The 24,145-nt window shown below is 26.2% G+C and overlaps 1 protein-coding gene across 2 annotated transcripts in view; it reads right to left on the bottom strand.

The window, feature by feature from the left end:
• Positions 1-24,145, bottom strand: part of LOC100198617 (methylcrotonoyl-CoA carboxylase subunit alpha, mitochondrial) — a 34,441-nt gene that overhangs the window by 8,284 nt on the left and 2,012 nt on the right. For both annotated transcript variants that reach the window (XM_065787362.1, XM_065787361.1), the window contains 15 exons: positions 23,974-24,038; positions 21,349-21,491; positions 16,109-16,204; positions 14,614-14,735; positions 11,433-11,537; positions 10,696-10,738; positions 10,436-10,557; positions 10,220-10,331; positions 9,996-10,077; positions 9,010-9,077; positions 8,663-8,817; positions 8,430-8,518; positions 8,199-8,308; positions 3,522-3,614; positions 3,336-3,441 (listed from right to left, as the gene is read on the bottom strand). In XM_065787362.1, coding sequence (XP_065643434.1) covers positions 3,336-3,441; positions 3,522-3,614; positions 8,199-8,308; positions 8,430-8,518; positions 8,663-8,817; positions 9,010-9,077; positions 9,996-10,077; positions 10,220-10,331; positions 10,436-10,557; positions 10,696-10,738; positions 11,433-11,537; positions 14,614-14,735; positions 16,109-16,204; positions 21,349-21,411 — 1,366 coding nt within the window. In that variant the 5' untranslated portion in view covers positions 21,412-21,491; positions 23,974-24,038. The remainder of the gene's footprint in view (positions 1-3,335; positions 3,442-3,521; positions 3,615-8,198; positions 8,309-8,429; positions 8,519-8,662; positions 8,818-9,009; positions 9,078-9,995; positions 10,078-10,219; positions 10,332-10,435; positions 10,558-10,695; positions 10,739-11,432; positions 11,538-14,613; positions 14,736-16,108; positions 16,205-21,348; positions 21,492-23,973; positions 24,039-24,145) is intronic.

The following is a 24,145-nucleotide window of genomic DNA, read 5'->3' as shown; positions in this document are numbered from 1 at the left end:
GTTATATATAGTTTTTTTTTATATTACATTTATTATATTATATTTACTTTGTTTTCATTATTTTAATTAAGATATTTTTTTTTAATTTTTTTTGTTTTTAAAGCAACTTGCAAATTGTCTAAATCACTCACATGGTAGCAAACTTTTTAATTAATATTTTTTTTATTTCCATTAATATATTTTGCTGTTTGAAAATAGTTACAATATGAAAATATAATTTTTAATGAAGTTTGTATGAGACATGCCAGTTAAGTAGTAAAATCAAAATTTGGTAATAATTTCTAAAGTTCTATTTTCCCAATCTAGTGCTAAAAGTTACTTGAGAGTTTCTTAAGTTTTGGATTGTCAAAAAAGAGAAAAAAATTAGGAAAATTATATTCGTATTTGAATGGAATTCCATTTCATTGCACTTGCAAATTAAATACTCATTTAAACTGCTGTTTGCCATCATAAATTACGGTTTTTAATTTTGTTTTAAGTTGATGTATATCAAATAAAAAATATTACTTAAACTTCTAACAAAATAAGTTTATTATTGAAAATCAACTTAGTGATAAAAGATTCTTAAGAATTTAGGGCTATTAGTACAAGCTTCATGAAGCAATTCTTTATAAAAACAATCAATTTTTTAATAAAATGCAACCCTAAGGCTCAGATTTTTACATCACTAATAGATTTTAATAAGTTATGAACATTCCCAAAATTTTATCATTTAATTCTAAACAGTTTCAAAGATAACTATTCAAACTTTGCCTTAAACCAACAAAAATCCGTTATTTTAAAAAATGGTTTTGTTCTTGAAAATGTCTACACTTATATATTTTGAGTCAAGGAATCCAGTAAAAAAACTCAAAATATTTAAAAATAGACATAATACCTATAATTTTGACCTTTTTTACAACTTTACTGGGTGAGTTACAAAAATGCCAATGTAGAATTTTTTTTTTTTTAGTTCTTGTTCTGTTTAGCTAGAGTTGTCACAAAGAATTGGAGAGTGGTCTTTTTTCAAACAAAAAAAAAACATAGTCAAATGTATTTAAATATGATGCTTTTAAACCAGGAATTATGTAAAATCAAAGGATAAAAAAAGGTGGTACTCTTAAGTGCTTAACACAGAGAATTTAATGTTTAACAATTTTCGGAAAATTCTCCCACCCACCCTGAGCTTGTCAAGACCCCCTCCCTATTTATTAAATTTTACTCAGGGATGCGGAGTCCCAAAAAGCACTCCTGTTTAAAAGTCACAAAAAGATTACTTATTCCTAGTTTTAGTTCCAAGAGCTCTAAAAATTTAAAAAAGCTTATAAACTACTAAAAGGAAAAAAAAAAAATTTTTTGAACACAGAGTCCTAAGGTATAATGGCGGCAAGGGCTTTAGAACTCTGGGCTTAAAAACAATAAATTCCAAGTCATTAAATCTTATGATTTTTTTTAAATCAGATCATGATTTAACCAACATGTTTAGAGCTTATGGACACCAGAGACCAGAAAAAATAAAGATTTAAAGCTGGAGTCCTTTTGGACTCTGCATTCCCAAATTTACTTGTTAACAAAGAAATTTTATCTCATAACTAAAAAAAAAAAAAATTCAATTATTATTTTCTAATTTTTGAGACCAATTTAGGTCTTAAAAACTAGAAAACAAAAACTCACTTATAGAAACAAAAATAAAAATTCTTATCCTCCTGTTTATTATTACCCCTTTCTCCCCTCTCCCCCTTCCTTTCCTCTCCCCCTTCCTTTCCTATCTCAACTTATTTATTACATATGAATAAAAACTTGATCTGTATATTGATTGAAAGAGTTTAACAAGTTTATTTAGGCTAAATTTTGAGTGCAAGTGACCAGTACGTTTTATAATCATTTCTCTGAAATTATTAAAAACTCTAAATACAACTGAAAAAGATAGTGCAAAATTAGAAACATCACCCCCTGAATTAGCAATACACTTACCACTAATGCAAAATATTGCCTGACTAAAAGTCCCTTGCCTATTGCTCTGAGATATATTCTCTTTAAAATATTTTTAGGTAAAAAAACAAACTAAGGCAGGTTGTTTTTATCTGTTATGATACTCTAAAGGTTATTACATTCTATTAAATTCTGAACATGAATTTGGCCTTTTAGGCTCAATTTTATAAACTATTAAATACCAAATAAAATAAAATAATAAATGCACCATCATATAAAACATGTTGTGGCATTTATAATGTAGAAAGTAATAAAATAATGAAATGCAGGAAATGATGGTAAACAACTTTATTAAATAATGATGTGTTTTACTAATAACTGTCTTAATCTATTGTTCGCCACTGGTCAATAAAAAAAATTGTTTTTTTAAATAAAATATTTTTTGTAAATTTAAAAAAAAATTTTTTTCATAAATATTCAATAAAAAAGACTTATTATTTATCAAAACTAATTCAGTAAATCAAAACTTGTTTAGTAAAGTAAAACTTAATAAAATATTTAAAAACATTAAATAAAAAAAATGTCAGATTATGATTCTAAATTTCCTTATTAAATTTATTTGCAAATGATGTACATTTAACAATGCTTTTTAACAATGTTTTTTGTGATAACTAAATTATTCAAAATAACTTTTAAAATTATATTGAGACTATACATCTGCATTTTTATAATTTAACTCACCCCCAGTAAAATTTTAATAAACTTTTGAAATTTATGATCAGAATTTATAAAATTACCAAGAAACAGAAAAAGCAAGTCAGCAACTACTAAAGAAACAGTTTTGTCCAAAGTTGTTTCAGTTTCATAACTGTCATGTTACTCTTAAGTGCTAGACACAATGTGGGGTGGGAATAAAAGCATGGATAGGAATTTTTATCCAGGTGTAATAAATTGGGGGAGTTAGGAAAGGAAGGAAGGAGAGAGGGGAAAGGTAGTCAAACCAACTTCCCCCCAAACAGGAGAGGGGGAAATTTTTTTTTCCCCCTCTCCTGTTTATAATTAAGTTTTTAAGGTCTAAACCAGTTTAAAAAGTTAGAGAATAATAACTTGATATAATTTAATAATTAAAAATAATTAAAAATGAAAATAAATTTTTAATAAAGTTAGAATAAAGCAAAAATATATATAATATATAAAAGAAAAATTTTATAAGAGATAAAGCAAACAAAATTTTATATAAAAATCATTGGATATGTTACATAATCACTTAAAAGTATAAATAAAAAAACAATTAAAAAAAAAAAAAAAAAAAAAAAACATAAAACCTTAACAATGGATGGCTAGATTCAAAATAGAAGTTTTGAAAAGGAAAAGTTTTTCTCAAGGGTGTCAATTTCTGGCTTAGGGTGTATTAAAGTATTTACTTTTTATTTCAGTCATTTTCTGTTGCAATATGATGCCAATTGCACCCTTTACAAACTGTTCATCTGTAACTTTTGGTTTTCCGCAGAATAACTCATTGTAATGTTGCTAAATGATTTCAAAAAGTAATAAATAAAAATGTAAATTAACATCAAATCTAATGGTTAAAATTTGTTAATTTGAGAAACCTGAATGAAGCCAGTATGAACATCACCATTAATGAATGAACTATTTGATGAAAGGCTAATGAGAAATGGAATATTTGTTTTTAATCCAACAATCTGAAAAAAGAAATAAAACATATTTATATTTTTCAAAAACCTGTTACTATATTATTCAATTATATATATATATATATATATATATATATATATATATACATATATATATATATATATATATATATATATATATATATATATATATATATATATATATATATATATATATATATATATATATATATATATATATACAGGGTGACCACAAAGTATCCGCACACGAGACGGTTTCATCTTGTGAAAATATAAGCATAAAAGCACTTATGTATTTTCTTACTTATTTGTTGTTTTTGGTTAATATCATGTCATAAACTTTATATACTTTACTTTATATACTTTGTAAACTATGTTCAATTGGTTTTTTTAGAATGGTGCGCGTTTCTCCTTATCGTCAATCTATCATCGAGTTTCACAAAAAAGCCATCGAGCCCCGATCTTAACCCGATGGATTTCTCAGTCCGGAGCGTCCTAGAAGGAAAGGCATGCCAAAAGCCGCATAAAAATATTGAAAGTTTAAAAAAATCACTACTGAAAGCTTGGGATTCTCTGGACCCTGCCTACTTGCTCGCCACCGTCGAAGCATTCCCGAGACGCCTACAGGCCTGTTATTTTGCTGATGGAGGAAAATTCGAATTCAATCTTTGAATCATAATTGTTATAGTTCAATAAATGTTTTAAAATAAAATTTGTGTTCCAAATACTTTCTACATGCTTTTTATTAAGCTCTTTATCTGTGCGGATACTTTGTGGTCACCCTGTATATATATATATATATATATATATATATATATATATATATATATATATATATATATATATATATTAGATAATAATATAGCCTAATATTAGACTGCCAACCTTTATACTTTTGTTGAAATATGTTTTAACAAAACTTGCTAATATAAATTAAACTTTGCGGGATATGAGAACTTTGAATATTTTTGAACAATTAGATATAAAATTGATTCTTGACTATAAAAGGTATTCCTGTTTCGTTTAAAAATAAATTCTCTAGTGTAAACTATACTTTACAGCACCTGCAACTGCTAGCATTTGAATGGTTGCAAATGTACTCGACTATATCAAGAGATCACAAAAATATTTTTTGTTTGTTAAGTCACGGTTGGTACAGTACAATATGAATGGCTATTAAATTTTACCATCAAAGAATGGTTCATAACTTGATTATAATGTTATGTAAAAATTGAAAACATAAAATCTTGACAATTTGAATAGTTTTTTCATAGTTAATGAAACTTTTTTAAATAAATTTATGAATAATAATAAAATAGTTAACAATAAAGGTTTTGTAAATGGTTTTGTTGATTGTGCAATAAAAGACGATTATGTGCATAAAATTGCATCCCATCATACTTAAGAGAAAATAAAAAACATCAAATTGATCTGAGTTAAGCCACTTCACATTTTCTTCAAAAAAAAGTTATTATATCATATTTCGATTCAATAAAATATTTTTGCCCTTCCCTCTCTTCATTTCAATTTCTTTAATTTGCACAGCGGACTTAGTTATGTCACTTACAACATGATGTAAGAGGTTTTTTTTTGTCATTGTAAGCTAAAAACCTGCATTCCCCCCAGGCTGCTCTAAAAGTCACCTAGGCCCGTATGTTTTCTCCCATGACACTTTTTTTTAATTAGAAAACAGTCTCTTCACATGTTTTATAACTGTAAAAAAATATTGATAGCTTTTTGAGTTAATTTAGTGAGAAGTTTTATAAATAAAAATGTTTTGATATTAGGATAATATTTTTCTGTCAGCCATTATAGTTATTTATTTTCTGTACTTGCAACAACGTTATTATCGATAGCAATATTTATTAATTTCTGATTAGCTAATAATTGTTGTTTATAGGCTTTAAAAGATAAAATATAACAATTTCTTTGAATCAGTGAGATTATACTTGAGTACTCAGAAAATTAAAAAAAATGAACATAAAAAAAAATAAACTAAAAAATTTTGATAACAATCACTTTTATTTGGACAAGAAGTTTTAATCAATATGAGCCTTAATCTCTTTTAATCATAAAGATGACATGGGTATCTGAAATTGAGTTTTCTTCAAAACTTGACTTCATAAACAAAAAAAGAAGTGTTCAGATCAAGTCTATTTTAATATTGCAATACCTATTGTGCAAATGTGACATACTTTACTGGCATGGTATGGACTCTGAAATTATGAGCCATTTCCATTTCTGCATATGATATTTGTATTTCTTTGTCTTAACAACTAGCAGCTGGGACTTGAAACTATATACATACTATCATGATAAAGAACAATTATAAAAAAAATATTTTATCACATTTTAAGCTACCTGAATGATTAAATATGTATATTTTTATTCAAATATTTCTAGCTGGAGTATTGCATTTAGAAAGTCATGGTATATTGAAAAATATACCATGACTTTCTAAATGCAATACTCCAGCTAGAAATATTTGATGACAGCTATTTCTCATAGAAAATATATTAAATATGAGTTGTAGGACATAATACTTCACTTAAATTACTTGCAAGCAGTTTATTCCCATAAAACTAATTTCATGAACTCGACAAATTTTAGCTTTTGGCAAGAAAAATAGATACAAATGAGTGCTCAAACAAGTAAAAATCATATGATATCAGAAATTATCAACAATTCAGACAAGACAAGGTTTGTATATCACAGATCTGTTCTGATGGTAATCACATACAAAAAATATCTTCATTGCTAAGGGAAACAGCTAACAGAAAATCTTTAAGAGCATCCATAAAGTCTAAAAATTAGAAAACTTCCCCTGCTTCCCCTGTACCTTTATATTTAACCTCTATCTCAGACTCCCATTTAAATATGTTTATTGCAGACTTTTTTCTTTTTGCAAATCCCTTTCTTATTGACTTTAGATTACAGGGTTGTTAACAACCTGTTTTGTTTTGGTTAGTGTTAAGTTTTTCTGACCCTGCAATGTTTACAGCCCCCTTAAATTGAGGTAGTTAAAACTTTAAAAGGTCATAATTTTCAAAAAATAAGAGATCATTGCATGAAATTTAAAATATGTTAATGAATATAAATTTAGAAAAAAGTAGTAAAGAAAACATTTTAAAACCGTTGCTCCGGTGATAATTTTTGGGCCCAAAAATTATGTTTTTTATGTCGCCAAATTCTAATCACCACAATTCTTTGCAAAACATTCTCATTTGACATGAGCATGAACATAATATAAACATACATTTGGAGTGTGCACAATGCCTGTAAGTGTTAAAACCTAAACATCTAAAAATTCAGGGTGCACATATTCATTGTATTCACATGTATAAACATAGATATATATATATATATATATATATATATATATATATATATATATATATATATATATATATATATATATATATATATATATATATATATATATTAGTAGAAAATCACTTAACTAAATTTTTCCATTTGACACTGTGTTTCATCAACAAAGATTCATCAGAAATCAAAAAAAGAAAAGTTTCTGATGAATCTTTGTTGATGAAACACAGTGTCAAATGGAAAAATTTAGTTAAGTGATTTTCTACTAATATATAATTGCTCTGTTCTTTTAAGAACATTGAGCACTCTATTGTGTAGAATACTTTTTAAAGTTGTTTAAATATATATATATATATATATATATATATATATATATATATATATATATATATATATGTATAAAATTTAAGTGAAAATAGTTTAAATTAAGTTAAATTAAGAGAAAGTTAAAAATTAAGCCTTTAATAGTGTGTGTAATAATATTATAAGCATTAAAACATCATATCGGCATCATACTATATATTTCTTTTTTAAGTAATATTTCGGCTCATATAGTTATTTTTTATTAAACTAATAAAATTTATCATTATCAAACTAATAAAACCTGTCTCTCTCTCTCTCTCTATATATATATATATATACACATTTTATATTAAAATAATGTAAAATCTCTTGTGCATAAAACAATGCTCAATATTAAAAAATAAAAAAGATCTATGCAGATCATATTTTATATGTTAAGTGTGATTAAAAATAAAAATTTTTAATCATGCTTAACAAATGACATACTTATTGGAAATTCTAATTCCAATAAGTCTATTTCCAATAGAATCAAAAATAGGAAATTCTAATATCTCAGGGCTTGTTATGAAGAAAATCGTCAAGCGTGTTATATTGTGCTCATAAAATTAGAATATGTTTTCATCAAGCATGATTATGCGCTGTTTATCGCGCCTAGAACGTTTGAAAAAAACCATTTACGGGCGCGTTTTACGAGCGGAGCGCAATCGCGCTTGCTTCATCACAAGCCCTGATATCTATCTTTTCAAACTACCACTCCTAAAATTTTAGCACATCACAAAATAGTTATCACTTCTCTAGAAATCAATTATTTTACATTTAATTTACCTTTATTATATGCTATTTATTAAAACTAATATTGTTAACTAGAATTGATTAACTTTTTAAAGATTGAATGGCATGTTATAAAATATTTTTATTTTACACCAGAAACTAATGCTAATATTAATATATACACTTAAGTAAATAAATAACAAATTGTACATGATATTCCTGCAACTTGTTAGTAAGTTTTAGCAAAGCAGATGTTCTATCCTTGTCCCAAACAACTAACTTAGCAATCATAGGATCATAAAATTGACTGACTTCATCACCTAAAAATAAAACTAGATATTTAGTATTTTAATTTAAAATGAATGCGATAATAATTAATAAATTATAGAAAAACACATTTGAATTAGTGGAAAAAAAAGTTTATAAAAATTTAAAAACCACCTTGTCTAACCCCTGTTTCAACTCTAACAGAGGAGTCTTCTTTTGGAGTGGAAATATATTTTAGTAATCCAGTACCAGGGATGAAGTTACTTAATAAATAAAATCACCTTTTTTTCAATAATAAAAGAATATACTAAAGATATATAATAAAATTTTAATATACATACATGCAAACATACATATGTGCATAAAAAAAAGCAAAATATGAAAATTCAAACAAGATAAAAAACAACCTTTCAGGGTCTTCAGCATATATACGTGCTTCAAATGAATGCCCATTAAGTAAAAGATCATCTTGTGTAAACGGAAGAACCTCACCAGCAGCAGCACGAATCTGTAATTCTACTAAATCAACACCTGATATCATTTCTGTTACAGGATGTTCTACCTAATTGCAAATAAACTATTTAATAATAAATAAACTATAAATTATATTTATTTTAAATTTATATTATAAATAAGCACAAACTTTTAAAGTTCAAATAAGTTTTTAATTTTATTATACTTTATAATCTATTTTGAAATATATAATTTAATTTGAAAAAAAAAAAAGAAGATGAAAATTAATAATAAAATCAACCTGTAAACGAGTGTTCATTTCCATAAAATAAAAATTTCCATCTTCATCAAAAATGAATTCCACAGTTCCTAAAATTAGATAAATTAAAACAAAAAAATGTAAAGATTAATTTCATATAGGAACTTTAAAGGATAATAAACCTTTAAGTTAAAAAGACAAAACATTACTGATATTATGGAGACTTGAAAACATAACGACAATATCAATAATAATAATATTTTGAAAGTAATTTTTGACAAATTTTTAAAATTTTAAATATAATTAAACAACTCCATAATAATAGCACCAAAATTTTATCAAAAAACACTTATTTATCTCCTCCAAAAGGATCTGAGGCAAATAAAAAATTTTAGATTGCATTTTTTTTCAATTCAATTCAAAACCTTTTAAAAATCTTGAGGGAAAAAAATCTTTCTTTGTTATGATTTTTCAAAGATTTTAACATTATAATACTTTTTTTCTTAAATGAGTATTCTTAAATTCTTCAAGTATAGAAAAGCTCAGAAACAAATGTTTTGGCCAGCTTTAAGACCTACAATTAGGCTTTCACCTAAAATTAGGAGCATCTTTATAACTTAAAAAAGAAAAGTTTTCTACTAAGATACCCTATACATCATTTTTTTACCAATGTGCAAATTAAAACTTTGTTTCTATATTTCTATTTATTTTTGTATTATTTGTATATTTAAACTAATTTTAATGCAATTTGATACAATTTGAAACAATGTTTTTTTTTCTTTTTCGACATTTGTTGTTGTTTTTGCTCAGACGTTGTAATTGTACCTTTACAGACTTATCAACTGGGCTGTAAAACATTATCATATCAATAGACTAAAGTGATATAGCAACAGAAAGTCTCAGTACATGTTTTACCAATTAATCTGGTGAAATAAGGTTACATAACACAACTCTACTAACTCCTTATTCTTTAGATGAGAAGATTTTAATATTCATAAATGATACCTGCTCTAACATAACCTACATACCTGCTCCAACATACCCTACAGCCTTAGCTGCTCTGACAGCTGCATCTCCAAGCTTCTTACGAATTTCTTCTGACATATGAGGCTAAAAATAATTTTAAAATCGTAAACTGCTGTTAGTAGACCTATTGATAATAGTATTGCATGCAAGTATTTGATGCAAATTTCAGCTGGTTGATATTAATTTATTTAAAAAAAAATTTAGGTTAAATTTTAAAAGAACATACAGCAGGAGCTTCTTCTATAATCTTCTGATGTCTTCTTTGAACACTACAATCTCTCTCAAATAGATACACAGTGTTTCCATATTTATCAGCAAATACTTGAACTTCAACATGTCTGAAAAATACTAATATTTTATGGTTCATTTATTTAGTCATTTTATTATTCATTGTAAATAAAACTTTCAAAATTCATTAGCAACTATAAAAAAAATTACTCACCTAGGTTTTTTTATAAACTGTTCAATAAGCATATTAGAATCACCAAATGCTTTGAGAGATTCATTTCGTGCAGATTGCAATGACGCTTCAAAATCTGATGGATTTGTGACTATTCGCATCCCCTAAGCCAACAAAATAAATTGTTTAATTTCCTAAAAGCATGTTTATACAGTATATAATTGGTACTATTAATAATACTTGTTTAAAATAATCTGATAAATAACGAACAATTAAATAACGTGAATAAAGTAAAACATTACCTTACCACCACCTCCTCGCACTGCCTTTAACATAACAGGATATCTAGAAGAATAAACACAGAGAGTATTCCAAATATGCAACTATATATAATTAATATAACAGTCTTGTTATATTTTTGTTTAATTTTCAGATACAAACTTTTAAAAATTAACTTTAAACACTTACGTAAAAATACATAAATTTAGAGTGGAAAACAAAAAAGCCCATCATAAACATGAAAAACTGTGTTTAAAGTCCGAAATGGTGCAGAGATCACTTGAACCGGGCTTAGAGTCAATGAAAAATCTTAAAGACAGTTGATTATTGTACTACAATAAAGCAAGAAAGAATTTAGAAAAAAAAAAAGCAAAGCATATATCCTAAAATGTACACATGCCATGGCAAAACATGAATAACCAATCATGGTAGAAGGGTATTTGATACTTATGCAGTGGGAAACTTGTACAGAGTTAAAGGAAACACGGAGCAACAGAAGTACCATTAAAATTTAGTGCACTAATTAAAAACAAGTATAACACATCAACTTCCAGATAAAAATTAAATTATTCAACAAGACAATGACACATAACATACAGCAAGAAAAAATCAAAGGTATATACAAATTGCTGAAAACCCTTCCAATTAACTATTTTTTTAAATTCCCTATTCATCTTAATCAAATTGAGAAACTTTATTATCAAATTATCAAATTCATGCATACAGTAAATTTTCTATTAAAAGAACAAAATACTATTACCCAATTTTCAAAGCTTGTTCTTTTAAGAATTCGTTTGATTGATTATCTCCATGATAACCTTGAATTAAGGGTACACCAGCTGAACCCATTATTTCCTTGGATGTACTAAAGATTTTCATAAAAATAATTAAAACAAGCTATTTTGTCCTTGGATGTACAAAAGATTTTCATAAAAAAATTAAAACATGCTATTTCGCCCTTGGATGTACCAAAGATTTTCATAAAAAAATTAAAACATGCTATTTCGCCCTTGGATGCAGGGTTGGAAAAAACCCGGGTTTTTAAAAAAAAAACCCAGCCCACTGGGTTTTTTTTGGGTTTTATTGGGGTTTTTTGGGTTTTTTTAAAAATAGCTTTTTTTGCTTAGAAAATAAAAGACATAATACCTATTTTGCATTCAAACTATCTTTAAACATTTAATTTTTTCAAAATAATAATTAAAAACACATGGTAATAGCTATATTTATTTAGTGAAAAGAGCTTTTACAAGGAAAATTTAATAAATTGAAGAACTGTAAATAAAATTCTCCTTACATAATTTTACTTTGTTTGATTATTACAATAATTTTCAATACTTGTCAGCTTTTCAGATGTTTTTGACAGATTTCCAGTTAAACACTTCCTCTGGGATCATCAAGAGTAAACTAAAACAAATATGAATTACACTTAAATAATAGAAATAGAATTTTTTTCAGAATTTCGATGGTTATACTGAAGTTAAAAACGATTTTTCCTACTACTTACCTACTTATTGATCCGATTCGATATCATCACAGGAACTGCTGTCAGCTGCTGAGCTATTGTGAAATGATTTGTAAATCTTCACAAGTTTCATTGCCTTATCTGCACCAAGACGATTCCTGTTCTTCAACCAGACAAATCCAAAGGTTGAAAACCATCTCTCAATTGAGGCTAAGCTAGCAAGACAGGAGTGTAGAGAAGCTAGAAAGCTGCAGAAATTAGCAGAAATCTCTTTATCCCTGATTTGAGATCTAGTAACCTTTCCTTTCATGATGTTCCACCATTCTGATGGAGAGATAACCTTTAGTGATTCTGAGAACATTTGCTTGCGGAACACCTCCCTGTCCTTCAAGTTAAAATTGTATAGTAAACCCAAAAAATCAGGGTTCCTTGCCTCTAACCATTGTTCTGCACTGTTTTCATTATCATTATCAATGAAGTTTTTGTAATCATCTACATAGCAATGGTCAGTTATATAGGCCAAAATATGAAAGAGTTGTACAGCATTTTGAAATCTCTTCTTTATTGCATCATAGTTTATGGATAGCTCTTTATCCTTTATCCATGAATACCAGATATGAACTGCGTCAGAGAGATGATAAGAATCACTCTGCATCTTGTCTAAGGCAATCCTCAATTTTTTCATTTGACTAAGAAGACGACTTGCCTCACGTTTGATGGCTATATTCTCAATTATTCTTCCAATATCGGCTGGAAAATCTTCCATCTTCTCTCCATAGATCTACAGGTAGAAGTTATAATTTTTCTGGTATGTCTCAATGCAGGCAACTTGAGAGTTCCAGCGTGTTTCATTTGGCAGCTGAGGCATACATCCACCTTTTTTCTTTAACAAACCATGGGCCATATGCACATTTCTAAAATATTTTTGAACTTCTACAACCTGTTTTAGAATTGTTGAAAAAGAATTGCAAATGTCTTTCTGTAGCAAATTCATATAGTGTGCATTACAGCCATATGTTAACATATCAGGATACTCTTGTTTGATCAGCTCTTTCATTTTCTTCATCTTAGCTTCATTGTCAGTGCAGACAGCAAATACAAACTTATTATAATCATTTTTTATGCTAACTATAACTTCATTGATGATTTTGAAGCAGTATTCTGCAGTTTTTTTTTCTGATCCTGAATCAACTATGTTGTACAGATATTTTTTTTTTTCCATCATAAAATGAGTGAGCAATTATTGGGTCATTCTGAATACTAGACCATCCATCTTGACAAATTACCAACGTGTCTTTGGTTTCCAGTTCGTTCTTTATACCAGCTGACAGATCATCATAGACTTCATTTAATAGATCTCCACCCAGTTTCTTTCGGCTTGGTGGGACATACCCAGGACGAAGAAGAGAGCAAAGTTCTGAAACTCACAATTTTCCACTGAATTAATAGACATGTTAGAGCTGAAAAAAAACTGGGCAACTTGCTTGTCTATGGCATCTTTCTGATCATTTGATGTTCTAACTACAAAGTTATTTAAGTTACTACTTTTAAACCTTTTTGCTAGTGTGGAGCTGGACATAATAGATCCTTCGGAAATTGAAGTATCTGTCTCATTTGACAAGAGGCTAATATTGCTCATTGAGCTTCCAGGTCTTGGTTCTTGTTCATCAGTGTCCTTCTTTCTCTCTTTACACTTCTCCAAATGAATACGAACTCTTTCAATTTTTCTACTAATCTTCTCTGAACAATGGTCACACTGAACACTATTTTTGTCCCCTTCTATCTCACTGACCTCCTTCCACTCATATCCTTTCCTCCTTCCACTCATATCCTTTCTTCCTTCCACTTCCGAATGGCATTCTTATAAAGATTTTTTTTTGAAAAATACACATTGCATTGAAATATGCAAGTTAAATATACTTAATGCTACACAAATAATAATACTGTTTGAATAAAAGTTTCTTGAGTAATTTGTAAGATAAAACTCAGGCCTGATTTCAATATGGTTGATAAGAGCCACTGAGATCACTGAAAGTATATTGTAAAAAATACTAAAATTATTTTTTCAGAAATATTTCAAAAAAATCATGTCTTTTAAAAATTTTGATTCTTATTAAATACTATATTCTGATCATATCCATATCCTCTTTTCAATAATAATTACCTTTTAATTAGTCATAATTATGTTTAAATGTTTTCTGAAATAAATAAATCACAGAAAAAAACCAAGCAAAGAGAATCCTTTAAATAAAATATTATTTAAAAAAAAAACAAAAAAACCCGGGTTTTTATGGGTGGGTTATTTTGAGTGGGTTTTTTAATGCCAACCCTGCTTGGATGTACTAAAGATTTTCATAAAAAAAATTAAAACATGCTATTTCGTCCTTGGATGTACTAAAGACTTTCATAAAGAAAATTCAAACAAGCTATTTCGTTTAATGCATAAATTTCATTGAATTTCATAAATTAACTTATAAACCTTTTGATGCCCATATCACGAATGGCAGATGATGGTGGTCCAATAAAAATAACTTCATTTTTTTCACAAAGATTAGCAAATTCTGGTTTTTCAGACAAGAATCCATAACCAGGATGGATAGCCTGAAATGATACAAAAAAAGACATAATTATAATTATATAAGTTTTTTGTGCAAATGTTTAACAAATTTCATGTAATTTCAATTAAACAAAAACAATGTTGAAAAGATAAACTTGTTGCAGTGTTTGCAGTTATTATTTTTTTAGTATTTATATTAAACCTTGTGATTTTTTTTTCAAACAACTCACTTATTTTCACACAATGAATTGTCTTCTTCTGACACAAGCTTGTGCACAGTTTCTCCTTGTTTTTGCTTAGGTGGTTCAGATCGTGCTATGATCTCACTAAAACTATGATTTCTCTAAAACTATTATCTATATCTGATTAATCCTATCATAGCAGATCTTACATTTTGTGACTTTTGGAATGACATCTTTAGTCTTCCCGCTAAAAATTGCGCCTTTTTTATAATCTCCTTGAAAAAATTTAAAAGTACAAATCATTGTTATAAAAATCAATGCCTTATTAGACAATGAATCAAAAAATGAGTAAAACCAATGAACTTTATCTTGTTTTCTTTTTAACTATGTTGTAAAATTATTCTGTAACAATTGAGCTAAAGGTATTTAAAAATTAGGCATATAGATATTATGGCCGATCTTTTATTATACTGAAAGTTAATAAAAAGGGAGTTGCCAACGCTGGCAAACACAAAAAAAATATTTATGTTCTGTTCACTTTCATGCTCAACAACAAGTGAGAGAGTTTAAAGTTTCAAAAAAAATTTAAAAAGAGCACATTGATAGAGTAATAAAAAATAATTAAATTTTTTTTTTTTTTTAAATAAAATCAAGAGCTCTTTTTTATTCAACATGTTTATACGTTGTTCCTGATGACATCATGCCACCTAATTCAAACTGTTGTCATTTAGGATCCTTCAGATTGAGAGGAAGAAACATTTAATAATTTGAAATGTCTTATTTGTTATTTATAATTGCAAATTTATATGAACTGCATTATGTTATAAGTAAAAAATTTAGCTCAACATTAAGTCAGGGTTTCAGTCAATTACTATATGTTGCTAAAATTATTTCCTACTTAAACTCTTCTTGCAGCTCAGATAACATTCCTGTTACAGTTATACAAAAGTGTTCTCTTGTTCGACTTCTGACTTAGTAATTTTTATAACAGGAAGGTTCTATCATGTATTAGATGGAAATAGCGAGACAAAGGTTATTGCTCTCGATATATCAAAAGCTTTTAGCAATAGTCTGGCATGCTGGCTTCTTCATAGACCCATTTTATATAGTTAATCTGAGTAAATTTTTAAATTACTAGTTCTTTTTTTTCTATTTACAGTAATGAAGTTGTCCTTTATGGAAAAAACTCTTCTTTATTACCAAAAGTTAAAGGTTAAAAAATTACATTCAAATACCTGGGCACCTGACTTTTTAGCAACATTTATTATTTTTTCCATGTTCAGATAACTATCTGTAGCTGCTGAACCACCAATGTAATAAGCTTCATCAGCCTAAAAAGATATGAACATATATACACACATACACACAAATACACACACGCATGCACGCACGCACGCACGCACATATATAAGCTATAAAAAGAGTATAATAACTTATGAAAACAACTTACATTAAAACGCAATAGTATGTATTACTTAAAAAAATATAATTGATAAATTTAATAAATAAAATATCTTATAATTGTAAATATCTTATAATTAAATATAATTGACTAAGATAATGTAATATAAAGGTATTATTAGAATACAAATTTGTATTTTGTTAGAGTTTTTATTCAACTAACGATAGTTTCCTGAAACATTTATCCTTAGTGCTTTAATAGTTGTTGCCATAGTTACAGGTCAAATCATTACTATATTTGCAATTTGAAAATATGTACCCAATAATAAAAAAAAAATTTTATAGTAATGTTTGTTTTTCTAATTTATCACGTTAACAAACACTTGTTAATAACTAAATGTTTTTGAATAATAAACAACTTAAAAAAAAAAAAAACCATACCATATCATCGCTATATATAGCTCGCCAGCTAACCAATAGAAAAGTTAACTTTCTGACTAAAGATCTTAGTTTGCCAACATAAAAGGATGTATATTATAGGGGAGTTAAAGGTAAAAGTGTCCCTCTATGCACACACATGCAATCCCTTATACGCTGGCCTTGAGTAAGTCAGATTTGTATTTCAGGTAACCTTTTTTTTTTTGAGTCTGCAGTGGTTAATGGGTTGGAGTCCCCCCCCCCCAAAATAAAAAAAAACATGTCAATAGGGCCCTAAAATCTTAACAAAAATTTTTTTGCAAGATATTGTTAAAAAAAGCAAAAGGACTCCTAAATTTGCTAGACACAGCCCCAACCACTCATGCCCTGGCTCTGGTTTTCAAGCTTTATTTTCAATATGACTCATCTTGCATAAGGGATTATCCGTAAATTATGCAATGCTAAACTTATTTGAAAAATAGAATTAGGAGATCATTTGCACTTTTGCGTGGTGATTTTCACTGAACTTAAAGGCCTATTTTTATTTTTGGTTTAATTTAACACTCTGCAAAAGAGAACTTTGTTAAATTTAGCATTGCGTAATTTATGAATGATCAATAACACTCACACACTTACAAGTTAACTTTATAAAAATATTTTTTACATATATATACATATATATAAATATATATATATATATATATATATATATATATATATATACATATATATATATAAATATTTTTTTTTTTTTTGTTATTCACCTCTTCAAGGCCAAGAAGGCCACTACAGATGAGGAGGCTACTTAATAGTGGTTATAACCCTCTCTCAACTCTATAACTCCAAAACACGAACCTAGTCGAACAAGGCCGCTGCGCGGAGAAACAAGTTGTATATATATATATATATATATATATATATATATATATATATATATATATATATATATATATATATATATATATATATATATATATATATACATATATATATACTGTAATCATATTTAAAAGGTAAACAAAATAAAATTTTCAAGGTAAATAAACTATATCAAACTTACAAGGTAAACAAACTAAATCAAATTTACAATGTTATGCTTACAAATTAAAAGCAATTTTCAGTCACCTTGACAAGTCAAGTAGATTTTTTTAAACTTAGTTTTGTCCAGTAAGTTATTATACCAATTACTGCTGACTTTAACATCTGTAATGTGAATTTTTGCCTTAATATTACTATTTCTTTGAAAAGGCTTTTCAAAAGACAAGGTTTTGATAAGCCAATGGTTGACTGGAATTTTCTTATAATGCCGTTTCCTCAAACATAAATCTTAAGCATCTTCTTTACTTGAAGCTTTTTGATTTAAACTCTACACTAATATAGTATGAACAGTTATAATGGGTGGCCATAATACAAAAAAAAGTTGTCTCAGATTTTTGAAAACTTCCTACTGCTTTAAAATACTCAGATTAAGGAAAATACAAAATATTTTTACTCTGGTGATAGTAATCCCAGAGATAGTGACCATCAAAGTCAAAAATGGTTGCCAAATTTAAGTTTTCAAAAAAATTATGTTTTTGTTTTTCTTGCAGTGTTTTGTGAATATTTTTTTTTTCTGCTAATTTATTTATATATTAAAGAGCATCAAATTATATACGTCTTAAGGTGCGTAAGAAAAAAAAAACTTTTTTCTTTTTCAATTTTTATGTTTTAAGCCGGAAAAAAAAGTTTAAATCACAACTTCCAACTTCCGTGAACTCACAAAAAATATCAAAAGGTATCGACCAAACTAATATTAAATAATGTGGAATTGAGTCTATTTTTAAGAAATTAAAAAATTAGCTGCGACTTTTTGCACTATGCAAGAAATTTCTATTTGAAGTTTGCGCTGCCTGGATTATAGCCAATTTTCAATTTTTTGTTTTTCCAAGTGATAATTGATCAAAAGTCTGCATAAGACTTTGTATTTAATAATCAATTGAAAATGATAGATTATTATTGATAATTGACATTTAATTAGGTAATTATTTGCATAAGTGTAATTATCATATGCTTAAAATTAACATTCCATGCTTGAAATTAACATAATTTAAAAAAAAGATTAAAAAGTTGAGAGTTGAAAATAAAAAAATATATATTCTACTAAAATTAAGCGTTTTCTGACCCAAAAGAACTAAGCGAAATAAAAGGGATTGATAAAACAATTATTAAAATGTTCAAAAATATCTTAATTGCAATAAGTTGTCAGCAAACATTAAATCCAGAGTTATTTGAGCTATACTGTAAAACAGTATACTGTCGATATTTAGATCTGTATGATTGGTATAAAATGCCGTCAACAGTTCACAAAGTTCTTGCACATGGAGAAGAAATAATGATAAACTCGCCTGTTCCCTTGGGACTTTTAGCCGAGGAAGCATCTGAATGCCGAAACAAATATTACAGACGACATTGTGAACTACATGCTTGTAAATGTTCAAGACAAGCAAATTTTGAAGACGTCTTTAACCGTGCAATGAGATCATCCGATCCTCTTATTAGTTTTATCTTCTTGGAATCGAGGGACAAAGAAAGTTGTGCTCAAACTTCCAAAAAATGTAAAGAGTTTTTTAATTTTAGAAGTGGACAATAAGGAATCCATAAAACTGACAGAACTAGTAAACTCAGACTTAGAACAATCAGAACCAACAGAAATGATTAATTTAGAAGATGAAATAATGAACGATTAGGAAGCTACTAATAAAAATCATTTGGAAGATGAAAACATTGACGTGTGAAATAAAAATAGTAATATTAAAAGAAAAAAGAGTAAAAAATTATCACTTTGAAGAAAGTTTTTTAAATATTCTCTTTTTAAAAATTAAAACAAGTTTGTAACCTTTTGTAGAAGTACAAGTGTCCTCTTAGGTATATAAGGCCTATTACACAGTTTACTAATTATGTCTGTGAGGGTAATGGGTTATCTTTACAAGTTACCTGCTCCAACGAAACAATATAATTAATAATAAATAATATAATCAGTGGTGCGGCTAGTTGTTCTGAGTTGTCCCCTAAAAAAACAGCCACTAGGGTCCAACAAATCTTAAAATGTTTTCCTTCATTAAGTTTAACTATAAAAAAAAAAATTTTTAATTTGTACTTTTATAAAAAACTCTTAAAATTGGGTCAAAACGCAGCGCCATCCAGGTGTTTGAACTAATTAAATTAATAAATCGTTAATTTATATTTTATAAAGATAAAAAAATTAAATAGAAGTTATTACTTTCTTCAAAACTAATTTTGGCCACTCATTTGTATAAAATTACAACATAGTGCAGGGTCAGCTGCATCAGATATTAAAAATAAAAATTTGTTGTAAAAATATACAATATCAAATAAAAACAATAACTTTATTTAAATTTCTGTAAAAAACCTTATGAACCTTTAAATAATAATATATTCTGCAAAATGTTTTGCAGGATTACAGTAAAAAATACACACTTTGGAAACTATTTAAACAAACAATACAGATTTATACAAAATTTATTGACTTGAACTCTTTTTTAATGATGAATTTTGTCTTCAGATTTTTAAAAAAAAAAAAAAAAAAAAGTTATTTATTATCTTTTATTTTTACATTATCTTTAGTTTATGGAAAAGGTAAATTATCAAAAAACTTATTTATATCTTAAGGATTTATTGTTAGCTATTTGTTTGGTTTCTAAAAATATTCTTATGAAAAGGTAAATTATCAAAAAACTTATCTGTACCTTAAACCTTTATTGATATAAGTTTTACAAAAAAAAAAAACTACTCAAATGTCTGTGATGTTATCCATTAGTCATTGACAATAAAGAAGTGTATAGAAGAAACTGTGTTTTCAGAGCAGAGTGCAGTTTAAATTTTTTTAATAATTGACCTTGAATAATAGCAAAAAAAGTCAAGCTAAAACCCAACAATCTTTAGCAGTCCCAGAATCCCAAGAGGATGTAGATTTCCCAAAGAAAGTAATTAAAGATTCAAGCAATCCCAGAATCAAACACTCAAAAAAAATAGTATTTATTGACTTCTTAAGACACAATTTTTAAAAACCAAACATAAAACAACATAAACATTTGAATATCTAAAGTGTGCAATGTGCAAACAAAAAGTATAACTTATTAAAGTAACTAGCTTTATTCTAAAAAAATTTTATTTTATAGCTATAAAAAAATGGGCATATGTAATAAATATAATAGTTGAAGACATAATATTGCAAAAGAATGACATCAATATGTAACCAAATTAATATTTTTAATAGTTCCAGAAGGGAAAATCGATTTTTTTTTTCTTTTTATTTAAATAAAACCCTTTAGCTTTATCTAAGTTTTAACAAAAACTTATTTTTCAAAAAAAAAAAAAAAAAGCCTTCAGCTTTCACTTTCTTAAAAAAAGTTTCATTTTTACTATTGTAAATATCTTGAAGGATTTTTTCTTGATTATTTTTACTTTTGTTAAAACTATGTATTGATTAATTTTGTTCTGATCCAAATAAATAACAATATACTACATTTATCGAAAAATCTTATGTTTCAAAAAAGTTTTAACCCCCATGCTCTGATTTAAAAATTTTAAATGTTAAAAAAAAATATATTTACGAATAAGGATTGAACAACCAAAAAAGTAAAGTAATCAAAATTACCAACTCAACATGCATAGATTTTGCATCAGCATCACTGTAGCATGCAACACTACGTATACCCATCTTTTTTGCAGTACGAATCACACGACATGCTATCTCACCTCTATTAGCAACTAATACTTTTCTTATTGGGGAAACAACATCTAAATATAAAGAAAATAAACTAATTATTTATAATTAACAGTTGATAATACAAGTTTTTTTTTTTTAAACTTTTTCAAATTACTGCAATAATATTAATCACCGCAAAATGAGTTGAAAGTTATTTAATGGCTTTTTTATTATTACTATAAGGGAATGTTTATTTTATTTTATTTTGTTTATATAAAATAATTGAATATAAAATTGTATTTTTGATATTAACAAATTTTTTTCTTTTCTCAAAATTTGTATAAATGAATTAAAATATGTTAAATTTTTGAATTTTAAAATGATCATTTCTTAAATTTCTAATTGCGGCTTTGTAACAACAAATAATTTTTTATCTAAAAAAAATTAGTGAGTAACAAATAAAAAAATTAAGTTAATTTATATACATAATTTATTAAAAGTTTATTAGTGTATTATTTACTTATTAAAATTTTATTGCTGTATACATCGTTTATTAAAAAATAATTGCTGCTATTTAACTTCCATTAGAAAAAAATAGTTTAACTTACATTTTGTGCTAATTTTGATGCAGCTGTTAATTTAAAATTTAATTTTGAGAAAGAAAAAAAAATGTTTTGGAAGGAAAACCGAAAAAACAATTGCGATAAAAATGACCTGATCTTTTTTTAAGAATAAATAAAATTTCAATATTGAATAATATTTAGTAATATTTTTAAATAAATCTGACAGTAAAGTTAAACCCAAGCATTAATATTAATTTTAATAAACTTAAACATATTTTTTAATTCAAAATTAATTTAAACTTCTAAAATCTAAATTAATTTTTTTTTTTTTTATCAGAATAAATTCTGATAAAAAAAATTCTGATAAAAAAAAAAAAAAATCTCAATTTAATTAGTTTTATTATTAAATTAGTTTTTAAAATTATTTTATTATTAAATTAGTTTTATATCTAAGTCATATATTTTTTATCAGAACTAAATTATGATTATATGAACTTTGCTTCAAGCTTAAAAAATCAATCCTTAAAATAAAATAAAAACAAAATATTTTATTAAAGTTTTTTCATTAGTAAATAACACTCAAAAATCAAAGCACTCAAAAATCAGGCTTTTCTTTCAAACTTTTCTAACAAATATTTTAACATTAACATCATTCAAAAGTTAATGTGACTTTGTTTAAAACTGATTACTTCTTTTATCTTACCACTTAGTGAATAATATAAAAGTTAAAAAGTGATAAAAAGTTGCTCAACTGAATTTCCTTACTGCTTAAGTAAAATCGCTTAAAGCGTGTGTAAATCGCTCTACGCGTAACACTTTAAAACAAGGCTTGTATAGTGATACTATAGATGTACACTAATAGTGATACTATAGATGTATACATATATCTATAGTATCACTCATGGGGACAGATTTTACAAAAAATGAACACTTATGTGGACATTAGCATTATCGGGGACATTTTTGAGTACCCGCTAATTTTTTTGTCCACATAAGCATTATTTTTTTGTAGAAAAAATGTCCACACAAGCAACTTTTATTCAGAGCAAAAAGTACATACATCGAATATCTGACTCACAGCGGAGTGCTGCTACATCGACTGAGGGTTTAGTTCAGTCAGCATCAAGGTCAGGCTTAGAGTTACGGCAAGGTTTAATTATAGTTATATTACTGTAATTAATCTTTTTGTAAATAGATAAAAATGAAAATGAAATATAATATATAATAAATAAATAAAAATAACAAAAATAAATATAAAAAAAAATATTTTTATAATAAAAAAAATAAGTTTTAATATGTATAAATAAAAATAAAAATATGATAAAAATTAAAAAATAAATATATTTATGATAAAAATAGAATAGAAAAAGGAAAAAAAAAACCAACAAAATGGGAATATATATATATATATATATATATATATATATATATATATATATATATATATATATATATATATATATATATATATATATATATATATATATATATATATATATATATATATATATGTATAATTTGATATAAAATCTTTTATTTTATTTGTGGGTAAGGGTAGATTAAGCTTGTATATTTTGAATGATAATACTTCAAGTGGTAAGTTTATAATAAAAAAATATTCTAATCTGGTCTGCAAAGCAGATTAACCCAAGAAAGTAAGGCCAGTTTTGAAACATAGTTTTTATAATGTCATATTTATTAATGAAAAATTTTAAAATGATACAAGCTAATGAAGAATATTTTAAGTTAAATTTTAAAATTATAAATAAAAAAACATGTTTGTAACAAAAATTAATAAATAGAATTTTATTTCCCTACTCTCTGTTCTCTATATTAAAATTTTTTAAAAAATATCTAAATTGTTTTAAAGCTGTTATTTTGAGTTAACTTTTTTATAATTCAAATAACAAATACCAATAAAAAAATTGATAAAAATAAAAAAAGATGATTTAATACTGGCTTTCCTAACATTTATTATTATAAAAAATCGAACCTTTAAAAAAACTCTTACCTGCTCTTGAGACCGCTTTTGAAGAAACATATACACATTGATATAAATAACCCAAGTATGAAGACCTTTGAAAAAATTAGGATATAAATAAAAAATTAAACTATTATATATTTACCTCTTAAATGTTATTCACAATTATATTCTTAACATTGACAAGTTTGTTTTCTTCGTA

Source organism: Hydra vulgaris, chromosome 01, assembly GCF_038396675.1.
Source record: "Hydra vulgaris chromosome 01, alternate assembly HydraT2T_AEP".
Taxonomy (NCBI): domain Eukaryota; kingdom Metazoa; phylum Cnidaria; class Hydrozoa; order Anthoathecata; family Hydridae; genus Hydra; species Hydra vulgaris.
The sequence above is the reverse complement of the archived record's forward strand: the minus strand, read 5'-3'. Positions and strand labels throughout refer to the sequence as shown.